The following is a 14387-nucleotide window of genomic DNA, read 5'->3' as shown; positions in this document are numbered from 1 at the left end:
TTGGTCTCCTAATCAGAAGGGAGAAGCTTGGTGGATGGCAATAGTCTGGAGTTTTGTCAGAAGCAACGGAAACCATTGCAGGATCTGCTGAAGGACATCGTAAAGAAATTTACACTCATCTGGCACCATATAAAACCAATCAGGCCTTTTAGGGGCAGGGGGCCTGAGAGTCTAGGGTCTTAGATGCTGAAGTAAAAGGATCCAAAAAGGCTGGTAAGACAGGAGTTATTAGCAGAGGGAGAGTTCATTTGTAAAAGAGCATACATTTTCTGCACATCAGAAACCTGAGAGCAGTCTCAGTTAAAGAATTCCCTCATTTTAGCTAAGGTTTCCCCAAATTATGACCTCTTTCACTGGAGAATCTGCACCATTAGACTCTTCCTCAGGGGAAGCATATTCAATGGGGGTGGGTGGGTGGAATTTCAGTGAAACAGGCCAAGGATTCATCCTCAGAAGAGCCCTCACCCTCAGATGATTCCAGTACCCTAATTCTCTTGAGTGGGGAAGAAGTTAAAGGAAAAAACTGGATCAGGTGAAGGAAGCTCAACAACCATGAAAGCATTAAGCAAGCTGTGAGAGAAAGTTTCCTAATCAGATTGCGGAGTTTTAGATGCAGAAATGTGCTTGGTTTTCTGCTTTTTTAACTGCACAGCTGCCTGATGAAAAATGGAGAGACCTGATGTGGGCTTGCACTGAATATTAGTTGGAATATCCTCTCTAACTAGTATCCGAGGGCCTTTTGAAATAACAAGGTTTGCTTCTCCCTGACAGTGCTATGCAAACATCTTCACTGCCTCCAAGGACGTGCCTAAGGTGGATTCCTTGATGGCATCCAATATGGTACCCAGCAAAGAATCCAAGCAAACCACCGGATGGATCTCTGGGTCTTCATCAACCTTGAGAGAAACATCAGAGGTAGGAGGAGCAGCTGAAGATTCAGGTCCTGGCTTTTTGGCCTTCCTCCAACATAGGCTCTACAAAAATCCCAGATGTACCCTCCGAAACGCCCCTAGCTAAAAGCTTTGTCACTGATTTTCTACATAAATCTAAAGGGATGAAAGACAGCTTATATGTAGGGTCCTAGGAATGAAGGCCTGGCAAACAGAGCAAGATGTACGGTCATCTGTAGACCCCAAAGAAGAGACAGGTTGTGACTATCCTTGTGTGGAATCTCTCCCCCACATTAGCACTTGCTTTTCCTGGATGACATGAAACCCTCAACACAAAGCAGTAAAAAGAGGAAAATAAGAAAAACTCCAATGGGGCACTTATCTGAAAACTGGACCAGTAGCAAATGACTCGGGTGAACAGATCCAACGAATGAAGATACCCTTTGGAGAAGTTCTGAGGATTGTACGTGTGGACGTTGCTTTTATGGCTGAAGTACTCCTATTCGTGAGACATCTCGTGTATTAACAGTACTTAAAAGATCGTGTACACTGGCTGGATGTCTGGTTGCCCTTGGCAGAGGATCTCTCATGTACAGAACAATGCAACATTAGAATAAGAGGACATAAATAGTGATAAAACATTTATGACAGCAGAAACCAAGGACTAAAACAGATATCTGAAAGACTCAGAGATGCTCACGAATAAGAAACAGTTTCTAACAGCTAGAATGCTATAATAAATGATTGTGGAAGAGAGCAAAAGCTGTTTTTATGGAGGATGTGCACCACTGTTAATTTGCACATTACAAAACTGTTAGGCAGGGGATAAGTACACCTATGGAACATAACTTCAAAAGTAGGCGCACATTATGATTTACTGATGCAGTGACATCACGTGGAAAGGCAAGAGTGAAGAGACTAAGACCTTACTTAGCTAGGGACAGAAACCCTGCAAAGAACAAAAGCTCCTATAATCTTTTTGTATTCCTTCAGTTTCTCCTTGCCAACCCATGAATTCCCTGAAATTTAACTTCACTACATGAAGTGCAAGTTACCATTTAATGCCAATATGAAGCATCACCCAAGTTAAAGCAGCGTTAGTCTAAAGCTTACACCATTCAAAGGCATGGGGAAAAAATGCAGCACTAAACAGCAACATGTTGACAAACGGTGTAAACAGTAGCAAACTCAAGGGTTTTGCACAAAGGTACAGCACAAAATAGAGAAGCTGACTGACCACTGCAGCTTGCAGTTCATATGCCTGATAAGGAGCTAAAACTCTACATCTGTTTAAAGTAGTGCTTTATTCCTATCCAATTTACATTCAAATGAGAAAAAATAGAGAGACTCAGCAAATCTGCAAACATTTGACTTACCTGCAATGACTGACAACACACTCACTGCTACAGTACTGATTATCCCAATCCTTGCTCTGAATAGGAGGGTTAGTGCAACCTGCACGCACACAGCGAGGTTCAGGTGAGACTGTCCTGGTTGCTGCTGGTGGGGGAGAGCTGCTAACTAGCTCTACTTCCTCCTGAGAAGCTGGATCAACCTGCTGCAAACAGAGGAATTATGTTATAAGGGTGCATATTTGACAAAAAACACTGAAGAATGAGGAGTGCACAAGTAAATACCAATAATAAAACATTTTTTTTTTCAATTCTACTGTTCTTGGAGTTATCAGGCTTTAAGCTACTCTCCTCAAGGCTCACCTATTATGACTAAACGGACATGGTGCTCACCACACAGTGACCCGAGCAAGCACTCCATGCCAAACAGACACTTCCAAATACTCGAGTCAGAGTTGTAACACTGAAATTACCTGGCACATGAGGCCATTTAAGCTGCAATAACAAAGAAAAGTTGTCAGCCTTAAGGAAACGTTTTGTAATCTCTGAAGTTATCATCAATTTCCAAGGATCTCTTCCAATTTTAGTCTTTCTGCTGACCATCCTGCCATCTTTAGGTCCTCCCTTCCTCACAATTCCCAACTCAGCTAACTCAAAAAATAGCTTACCAAGCAGCTATTGCTGTGATACAACACAATAGAGCAATTTTTTATATTGTGTTGAAACAAATTATCGCGAACAAATTCTTTCCATTTCATGACAAACTAATATGGTTGCGAGTCAAATTATTCCATTCTACACAGGCTCCCAAAGTATACATCTCAAACATAAAATTAACTATTGCCTATTTTAGTTGCCAGTTTTCTAGATCATTGCCAAAGATGCAAGAGTATACAAATGAATACCCTATTAAAGGGCAAATTCATAAACAGCGATCTATAAAATGAAAAAAAAGCTCAGCAAAACACAATGTTGCCTTTCTAACAAAAACATTTTTTTGTTTGATAGAAAGGCAAGGGGGCAAGACCCCCACTCCAGCATTATTACATCTCTATATAGCATGGCTTCTTAACTTCAGATCGAATCATGTTGTTTCTGTTTTGAGAACTGTTTGGCCTAGTGACTTGGTTTAACGTGAGAGAGAGGCACTTAATTACCTAGGCGTCACATTTCACTTGTTTTTTCATTGGTCATTTTCTTTAGAGTAATAGTTAAATACACACACTATATCTGTGGCCTTGTTTTCTTTGATAAGACTCAAGGCCTGCAACAACTAACTGCAAGCAATGTTTGAGACTCTGTTGCTTATTTCTTTCCAATCACTCTCTCACTCCAAGCGATGTTTGAGGCTCTGTTGCTTATTTCTTTCCCATCACTCTCTCACTCCAAGCAATGTTTGAGACTCTGCTGATTATTTCTTTCCAATCACTCTCTCACTCCTTGCTCTGTTTTTTAAACTTGGTGGCTTTCGACTTGTCATCTCTATTATAAATTGAGCTTTGAAAGTTCCTCCCATTCTCATCTCGTGTTCATTTTAATTTGTCACTGAAAAATCAAAACTAGGAATGTCCTCTCCAAGACTCAAAGCTTGAATTTAAGACTGAAATCAGATTTAGACTATCTTCCTTACAATATGGTTAAAATCCAAATAAAATCAGCTATAACCTTATCATGAACCTCATAAATAAAGATATTGGGGACCTACAGACACTGGATCCTACCCAGTTCGGCTTTGTTAAGGGCAGATCCTGCCTCTTAAACCTGGTCGATTTCTTTGAAACAGTCACCAAGGCCATTGACGAGGGGAAGGTGGTCCACACAGCCTACCTGGACCTCGCAAAAGCCTTCGAAACAATACCCCAGTTGGGCATTATAGATAAGCCCACCAGCTTAAATATAAACCCCTATGTCACTAGATGGGTTGCAAACTGGCTCAAGGACAGAACCCACATGGTTAGAATTGCTGGAGCCATGTCAGACTCCAAACCAGTTACAAGTGGTGTCCCACAAGGCTCAGTCCTGGGACCTCTCTTGTTCGGTATATATTTCTCGGAGGTACAGGCCAACATGGAAGGACTGTGGCTGACTAAGTTCGCAGATGACTGCAAACTGGACGCCATAATCGACTCTCCAGCTGACACAAGCATCCTCCAAAAGGGCCTCATAGAAACAGACAACTGGTGCCAGAGCCATGGCCTCAAGCTAAACGCCAAAAAGTGTATAGTCATCCCCTTTGGCAAAAACAAAGTGCCCACAAATTACACCTCCATTAAGTACAGAAGTAATTAGGGACCTGGGGACCCAAGTTGATAGCAATCTCTCATTTGACACCCACGTGGCCAAAGTGGTTAGAAAAACATTTTATATAGCCCACCTAATCATGAAGGGATTCACATCTAGATCAGGAGAGGTCATCGTGCCTCTTTCCTCATCCCTCATCAGGCCCATAATTGAGTACAATGCCCCTTTTGGGATGTACCTTACCAGACACCTGCAGCAATTGGAAAGACCCCAAAAGTACCTCACCAAGAGGATCAAAGGGCTCAAACAGATGCCATATGCTGCCCGGTTAAGAAACTCCAGCTCTACTCAGTGGCATACCGCCTGCTCAGAGGCGATCTGTGCCTGACGTATAAAGCCATGTCCAACCCGGAATTAATGGACATGCTGCACCTCAGAAAATCCAAATCCCTTCCCATCGAGCTACGCGCTCGAGAGACTTGAACCTCAGCACAGAAATAAATAGGACATGCTGGAGGGACAGATTCATAACCCAGAGGCTCCCTTCACTCTGGAATAAAATCCCAGTCCAGGTTAGGCAGAGTCCCTCATTGACTCTCTTCAAGAGGAATCTTGATGAGTGGATGGGAGATCGTAGGTTTACCCCGGGTATCACTTCTGTGTCACTGTTAGACAGAGGCACAGTATACTAACCTCGAAAAAGGGCATAGCAAAATTAATTTAAAATGGGTGGCGAAAGCCAAACACACTCTGGCTAGGCTTATAAATGCCCTACGGCAGATAGCCTAGTATGAACCTATGAACCTCCCTTTTCCCACACAGTGGTTACACACAAGAGTAGCACAGATGCAAATACGTCTGGCACTGTTCACAGCCCTAAATACCATGTAGGTTCCACTGCTTTACAGCCCTAAATACTGCCTTGGTAGCACTCCCACTGAAGCCTATTGCACAGATCCCTGAAACCATGGATATGCATTTTCCTTCTCTCTCTATAGCCAGCTTGGTAGAATTAGGCATCCTGAAACACTAGAAAGTGTCAGGTTTACTGCCAACTGTCTAATTCTCAAACAAACTGATATAGTATGTGTAAGATACTTGTACACAGCCTTTGGAGGCAGTGCTCTCACATAAAACAACTGCCAAGTACCAAACAGGTTGTCAAACGCACAACAAAATACCTACTGCACACATTGAAGGACAAACACCCTCAAATGCTGAGCCATTAAACCTCAAAGGCCTCCCAGATGCAGAAATCACATACAAAGTATACCCTCAGAAACACTACTGCAGCAACAGAAATCATAACAATCAGCCACACCTCACTCCAATTCTAAGCTCAATGTCGACAACCACACAATCCATTATCTGGACCACAGGAGACTTAACTGTGGCCATACTGACCATCCACTCGCCAGGCTAAGCAAGGAGAGGGTTACGATCAAATGCCTATTTGGGGTCTGGTTCTGCCAGATCATGCATTCACTCAGGTCGCTAAACCACTAATACGAATATGATAGTCCATGTGGGCATAAATAACGAGAAACATGCCTCCATGGACTACATCGAAACAGATATGATGGCACTCTCAAACTGCATGTCCCAGGATGGATTGAGCCTAGCATTCTGACTTCTGAGAATATAACTGCATAATAAATGGGCTCATTCAAGGACGATACAAAATTTGTTACCCTAAGGAGATATCACTGACCGACCATGCTGCTTCACTGGGGATGGTTTGTATTTATCCACTACAGTCTTTCGGAATATTGCCTAAAACTTTGTCCACACCACAGTCCATTTTTAAGCATCATCAACCTGATAAACCATCCAACAGAGCTAAAACAACCCAGGATAATCTAAAGGTGTTACTGATCAATGCCACAGGTCCAAGCACAAATATCTACTACCTTCAATCTCTTCTTACCCTGGAGAATGTAAAAGTCTGTGTAGAGACTGTTTAAAGCTGCGGACAGCACCACTGTGGTGCAGGGATACAATACATCCATACATTTAGACCAGCTACTGCAGAATACACAAGATGGTGTCAATCTACATCGAAACCAAATGCACTTCAAGGCTAGTCAAGTAGGACGTACTTAAGTTCTCCACCTACAACTCACCATAAGCAAAGTCCCATTCCATACCCTTGGGAGCTATAGGTCCCCCTCTATGTCCCAGGAAAACTACACAACTTAAAATGGAGCCACTCTCCATTGAACCCAACACCACAGTCATGGGTTACTTCAACTACCCCACCATAACCTGGGAATTATACATAACGCCATACATGTAAGGCCTAAAGATTCCTGGACTTTAACACAAATACCCTGGAGCAGCTAGTTCATATATCCACTAAATCTTTATCAACATGGGCAGTGTTGCAATCCCCTGTTCCCACTGGTCAAGGCAGACCATAAAGCTGCTGCATAAAAAATAAAAGTAAAACCTAGGATACCAGCTAGCCCATGAACTTTTATAAATTATTCCAAGGCATTTCCTATTATTAAATGATACCCTGTCAAAGTTTCAAGCTGCCCCAAACCCAGGGACCACCACTGTCTATGCAGAATTGTTCACAAAAATGCTTTACAATCATGTATACAGCTGCATCCCTTAAACTACAGGACCTCCCACTGATGTAGGATTTGACATTCTGGGAAGCAGCCTCACTCTACACGTCCAACCCTTACACTAACGGATATATCACTGATGTAGGACTTGACATTCTGGGCAGCAGCCTCAATCTGGAGGTCCATCCCTTACACTAATGGCTACATCACTGATGTAGGACTTGACATTCTGGGCAGCTGCTCTTCAGTAGTCCCCCCCCCAAAAAAAAAGCTCTTCCTAATGCAAATACCTTTTTTGTAAACTAAGGTAAATGCATTTGCTTTTCATTGAGTGACTTTATCCAACAATCTGTAAGGTGTTTATATTACATTCCTAAGGGCAGCAAAGCAGTTTTAACTACTTTAATAGCTGATGGATAATGACAAAATCAGTTTGCTCAATTACATCCATAAAAATAAGCCTAACATTTTACTGTCAAAGTACTAGAAACAAGCTATAACCGACAAGTCTGATGCACAGATTTCTAACTACTTGCACCCAACTAGAGAAATTTACTGGCATCTGTCTCTGTGTTCTATGGTGCATCAAAGCTGGTAAATGTAGGCAAAATGTCAGTGTGTGTAAACGTTCTTGTTGTGACCAAAGTCTAAGTAGCCACCTACTTTTTAGCCAGAGTGAACACTAAACTAATACTTGCTCAAGGAATGGCCACTGTACCAGATCAAATGTCTCCGACATCCAAACTGATGAGCAACAGCTGCTTCCTTCTCTGCATCCTGACAGGGCAGCTGTGTAAGAACTTAACTTATTCCATTAAGTGCTTTTCGTCTTGCTGATAGCAAGACTTCTTCAGATCTGAAGTAGTCTTGCTACCAGCTAGACGAAAAGCTCTTAATGGAATAAAGTGTTGCTGTGTTCTCGAACATTTCGACTGCTTTTGGGGACTGTCTGTCATTTTGTTCTTGCTTCCTAGTTTATTTTTGTTGCCTTTTTCTAAGAACTTACCCCTAACAGTAAATGCCCTAACTGAAATCACTGTTGCAGTATTCATCACAGATGGGTTTTTCTCACTGACATCTGGTCAAGCTACCAAAGCTTTACCCTCCTTAGAGTGTACGTCAGAAGTACGGCCTCAGCTAGTGTGCGTCGGGTTATAAAGGTCATGCATATGAGCTAGACCCTCAGATGATCTCCAAGCCAGCACCCTGAAGAAAACAAAGAAATCCTATCAGTTCGTTAAACCATGTCTTGGTAGCTGCACAGATATCGATATTAGAGTGTGAGGAGGGCTCAGAGGGAGTGTAGTTTTTTTTTAATTTTTTTTTTATGTAGGCTTTAAACCATATCTCAGTAGCTGCACAGATAGGTCTATATTATAATACCGAAAATCCTTTTAAGCGAACACGAAAACACTGACACGTATTGCACGAACCGCGATTGTCAAACGTACGAAACCACGAAATACAAAAATTCGAATCCCCATAGTCAGCCAACTCCACCTCCCACTACATACTGCAAACCCAAACAAAATAAACCATATACATACACTAACCAAAACCCTACTCCTAACCCTAAAGTAAAGCACCAAAACCCTATGTCTAACCCTACACTAAACCTTACATACATTACCTATCTATGCACTTACCTTAACCCGCACCCTAACCCTAAGGTCCATAACTATCGCACAATTACCTTACGGAGCTGTACTGCAGACAGGCCAACCACGACATTTCGACTTCTTGAATTTCGCGGTTTTGTATGTTTGACATAATGGTTCACGCAATACATGTCTGTGTTTTCATGTTCGCTTAAAAGGATTTTTGGTATTATAATATAGACCCGCACAGATACCTATATTAGAGTGTGAGGAGGGCTCGGAGGGAGCGTATTTTTTTTTTTTTTTTTATTTAGGCTCCTGGCATTGAACAGTAACACCTTGAGGTTATATTGAGTTGATTTTATGTCAGTAGGTTTGTCAATTTGGCATTGCCTAAAAAAGGCACTATGGGGTCGGACACAGCCTTAGCCAGTATTTGAAAGTCAAGAGGGGAAAGATGCAGACCATCCTTGGCAAAGCAACATGGTCAGTTGACCCAGTTGGTCCAGTTATCTCCTATTCTCAAAGTTCCTACAATACCTCATACTAGGGATACCTCATCTCCTTATCATTCATTTGCTACTTTTGTTTATATCTTTTCTACTGAAACTCCTCTTCCTAAAATCAAAACTCACCCACCTACATGCACAATATTCCCTAAAAATAAAACTTTTACAAATATAACTGCCACTACTACCCTAATTCTTCTACTTGCAGGAGATATTCATCCCAATCCAGGTCCCACTCAACTCCACTGATAACTATACTCCCGACTAACCTGTACACCTCTGCCCCCCAAAACAAACAAATCTCCTTTTACTCAAACACAAGAAGTAAGGTTAGGGAACTTCATGCTTGGATCACAAGCCACACCACTGATGTCATCACCCTAACAGAAACTTGGCTAAAACTCCAGCACCATGACAAAGACATTCTCCCTCCTGGATATAGTACACTGCACCTGGACTGCCATAAGAAAAAGGGTGGTGGAGTTGCCATTGTTTACTCTAACCACCTTACTCTGACAACTCCTAATAAAACTATCCTGTCCTTTTCCGCTGCTGAAATTACTGACAGCAGACCTTCTACTTAACACCCATACCACCATCACAATAGTAGCAATCTACATTCCCCACAGGGGATAATTTACGACTGCTGGAAAACATTCTCTCTTACTTCTCTCAACATATTCCGAATGAAACCATTATTCTTGGTGATGTCAATAATGGTTAAAACTCTGCATCCCAAATTCCCCAAAATTCTTCCTTACACATCAACCTGTATGGCTTTAACTTATCACTGACGTCACCTATACCAAAAACTCTCACACACAGCACCCTTATCGACTGGATTCTAGTCTCTCATCCCTCTAAATATCACAACCCTGAAACCCTTCCCAACACACTAAGTGATCACTCCCCAATAAAAGTACTTAGATCCCTCACTTTACTAAACAGCATAGATTTATCGGGTTCCTATCAGCATTTCGAATGTTGAAAATGCCGAATTTAATTTAATCCAACTGAAATGTTCGAAATCTCAGAAGAGCGAACTGACGGAACATCAATTTCTTTCCCAGGGAAAGAAATTGGTGGGCCGTCATTGGAGTTTGCTATTTCCTCCACTGTGGTGCGGTCTCAGAGTTGGTATATTTAAGTAGGGGGGTGTAGGGGGCATAGCCCCCCCACTTCTGTCAGTGTTTAAAGTATTGACATTTTTTTTTTTGCATGGAACACGGATTTCTTTCCCTGGGAAAGAAACTGATGTTCCGTCAGTTCGCTGTTTTGAGATTTCGAGCATTTCAGTTCGATTAAATTGCATTCGGCATTTTCAGCATTCAATATGCTGATATAGACCCGATTTATCACATGCTGCAAGCTTACTAACTTCTACCCTGACACCTTTAAATCTCCTCTCTCTAATGTTAACTGGAATTTCCTTACTCAACTTCCCTTTGACGATGCTGTCCTATCTTACAACTCCATCTTTTTCAGTATTCTAGAGTCACTTGCCCCACTTCGCACAGTCCATATTAAATCTAATGCATCTCTCCATGGCTATCAAATTCCACCCGCATCCTAATGAAAAATAGAGAGACAGCATGCAAAACATGAACCAAAACAAAGCTCCCTGCAGACTTAATAAAATACAAAAAACTTAGAAATCAGACCAAAAAGCATAATAAAGATGAGAGACTTCTACTATAATCCACCCTCAGCCTTGAAATCTAACCCCCCCCCCAAATTTTGGAACTCAAACCACATACTACATCTTGCTGGTCCCTGCTCCTCCACTCCTTGACCTGATAACATTCCCAAAGATACTGCCTCCACCTTCAACACACATTTCATTGAACTTATATCCAAACTATTAACCCCAGTGCCAATTCATCTACCTTTAATATTTCTAACCACTCTCTATCAAATCCCACTATACTTTCATCCAATTCTTTTCCCCTCAAACCTATACCCACTAGCTACATCAAATCCCTACTTTCTAAACCAGGAGGTTGGGAGGGTGGCCTAATGGTTAAGGTGTTTGCCTTACAAACACAAGGTGCAGGGTTTGAGTCTCAAAAGGGATAATTGACTAAGCTTAAAATGGCTCAAGGGCAGTTAGCTTAGTACTAATCTATGAAACTATGAACCTATGAACCTTGCTCAGCTTCTACCGACAGCATTCCTTCCCTTTTCCTTTAGTTAGCTGCTGACTCTCTTGCTCTCCCTGTATCTATCTTAATGAACCGCTCATTTCAGACTCCAAAGTCTCTTCCATATGGAAACGATTCTTCACTCTACCAATACATAAAGGAGGTAAACTCCGCAGACATCACTAATTTTAGACCAACTGCCATCCTCTCTCAAATTCTAGAAAAATGCATACATAAACAAGTTATGCACCACCTACTCTGAAAATCTGCTTACACCTACTCAACATGGCTTTAGACCAAAGTATAGTTACTACTACTGCCCTATTATCATTCCTTAATACTATAAGCCCTTGTCAGAGATCACAACAAACTTGTCTCCTGCCTATTCTTAGATCTCTCAAGGTTTGACACCATCTCTCACCCTCTCCTTCTGCACAATCTAACCAACCTTAACTTCTCACCTGCTACTTTTGCATGGTTCTCCAGCTACCTCACTGACAGATCTCAGGCAGTAAAGCGGCAATCTGCACTCTCCCCTCCTCTCCCAGTTAAAATGGGTGTCCCTCAGGGTTCCTTCCTTGGTCACTACTTTTCAACATCTTCACTAAACTTCTTTACTCTTCCTGTCCTCAGTCATCAATGGTCCAATACCCTGATGACTCTGCTTGTTGACTCTCCCTCCAAACTCATCTCTAGAACACAGACTTCCTTTAACTCATTAGAAAACTGGTTCTCTTATAACCAGCTTATCCTTAACCCCCCAAAAACTCAGCTACTGCTTTTTCTTCCTAAACACTACAACCACATTAAACCTACTTTCACAATCCTGTCCCTCAATAACACACACATCAAGGTGGAAACCATTACTAAACTCCTTGGTGTCATCATTGACGACCAACTTAAATTCGCTCTATACATTAACAACTGCATCAAGAAAGCTATTCAGAAACCGGGGCTCCTCTACCGCAACAAAGTTTCTCACCAGTGAAGCTAAAATCTTAAGCCTACCTCCTACCCAGTCTATTTTATGGCTCTCAAATTCTTACTTGCCTCAACTCCATACTCCTTGCAAACTTGAATCTACCTACAACAAGGGAGCCATATTTGCAGCACATCAAACTTACAAGTCACATCACTGTCTCTCACTCAGACACCTTAACTGGCTTGAACTACTTCACCAGCTACTTCTCCCTCAACTCCAGATCATCCACTGTATAGTACAGTTTTGTACCTACCATAAATGTAGATGTTAGAGTGCTAATACAGCTGCAGTCATAACAGATGGGTTATCCTGCCGTCAGGCGGGTCCTTGGTCAGCCGAATTCCAAAGTCTAGGTCCGGCGTCGGTTGTCGTTGCTTCTTCCCTGACGTCAGTGCGGCAGGGGTATAAAAGAACCAGCAGATGCCATTTTCTTCAGTTTTTCTTGCCCCAGATGTCAGGTGCCCCCAGAAGGAAGGCAAAACATAAATTTATGTAATAATGCAAAGTAATATAATCAAAAAACAATAGTTGCAAGCAAATACACCATAAAAGAATACCCCAATCAGGTTGTATGAGGAGGTTTTGTCATTAGGCCTGTCCCAGGAGGGGAAGGAGGGAGGGGAAACCTGGACTGCAGCTGTATTAGCACTCGAACATCTACATGGCAGGTACAAAACTGTACTATGTTCATCGTGCATACAGCTGCAGTCATAACAGATGGGTAGAATCCCACAGCTAAAAAGGGGTGGCAGGCACTAAGTGGAACTAGGAGGAGCAATGATGCCCTGCAAGAGCTCTAGATTTAGAGTATAGTGGTAGGTGATAGTGCTTGGAGAAAGTGTGCACAGAACTCCAAGTGGCTGCTTCCAAAATATCCTTGGTAGGAACCCCCCTGAGGAAAGCTGCAGAGGTAGCTGTGGCCCTGGTGGAGTGGGATCTGATGCTTGAAGGCACAGTTTTTCCATGAAATGAGTAACAAAAGCATATGCAGTGGGCTATCCATTTTGAGATTGTCTGTTTGGAAATGGCCTTTCCTTGAGCATCTGTAGCATAGGACACAGAGTTGCTCTGATTTTCTGAATGGCTTTGTACTGTCCAAATAATAACGAAGCTGTCTGTGAATGTCCAAGGAATGTAGTAGTCTCTCCCCTTTGTTTTGTGGATTAGGATAAAAAGTAGGTAAGTGGATAGCCTGATTCGAGGCTACACTGGATACTACCTTTGGCATAAAGGAAGGGTTGGTTCGTAAGGAAATTCTGTCCTGATGGAAAATGATGAAAGGTTGCACAGCCATGAGGGCTTGTAGTTCCGAAACCCTGCTTGCTGAGGTGATAGCCAGAAGGAAGGCTGTTTTCCATGACAAATATTGCAGTTCTGTTGAAGCAGCTGGCTCAAATGGAGGCAGGGTCAATTTTTCTAAAATGAAATTGAGGTCCCAAGCAGGTACTGGTTGCTTCCTTGGGGGTTTTATATTCTTAGCCCCTCTGAGGAACTGTCTTAAGAGCGGATGAGAGAATAAAGGAGGATCAGTGTTGTATTGTGCAGAAATGGCTGAAGCATGGATTTTGATGGAGGAGAATGAAAGTCCACTGTTTAGCATCTCAGCTAGGTACTGTAATATTTGAGGTAAATTCAGTATCCCAGGATTCTGTCCCTTTTTCTGATTCCAGGCACAAAACAGTTTCCATTTGGCGGAGTAGGCTTTTCTAGTAGAGGGCCTTCTGGCCTCCAAAATGACATCCTGCACCTCCTTGGAGAGGAGGGTCTGCTGGGACATCAAGGAATCCTCCATGCGGCTAGATTGAGTGTTTTCAGCTGACTGTGAAGAATTTTGAAGTTGTGCTGGGTCAACAGAAGAGGAATTAGAGGCAGGATCCATGGTGGGGAATGCGTCAGGCTCCTCAGGAGTGGGTACCAGTGTTGTCTTGGCCAGTCTGGAGCAATGAAAATCATCTTTGGTCTGTCTGCTCTGGCTTTTAGTAGAACTTTGGGCAGCAGAGGAAGAGGTGGAAAGGCATAAACTGTCAATGTTGTCCAGCTGAAAGACAGTGCGTCCACTTTCCAGGCTTGTGGATGGAAGGTCCTTGTGCAGAATTTTTTC

The 14387-nt window shown here is 42.4% G+C and overlaps 1 protein-coding gene across 3 annotated transcripts in view; it reads right to left on the bottom strand.

Annotated features, from left to right (window-relative positions):
• Positions 1–14387, bottom strand: part of TOX4 (TOX high mobility group box family member 4) — a 966801-nt gene that overhangs the window by 168780 nt on the left and 783634 nt on the right. For 2 of the 3 annotated variants that reach the window (XM_044057879.1, XM_044057881.1), the window contains one exon: positions 2267–2448. In XM_044057879.1, coding sequence (XP_043913814.1) covers positions 2267–2448 — 182 coding nt within the window. The remainder of the gene's footprint in view (positions 1–2266; positions 2449–14387) is intronic. The other variant, XM_044057880.1, reaches the window with a different exon arrangement.

This window comes from Protopterus annectens, chromosome 16.part0 (genome assembly GCF_019279795.1).
Source record: "Protopterus annectens isolate FY-2018-M chromosome 16.part0, PAN1.0, whole genome shotgun sequence".
NCBI classification, from domain to species: domain Eukaryota; kingdom Metazoa; phylum Chordata; order Ceratodontiformes; family Protopteridae; genus Protopterus; species Protopterus annectens.
Note: the sequence above shows the minus strand (reverse complement) of the source record. Positions and strands in the feature narration are given on the sequence as shown.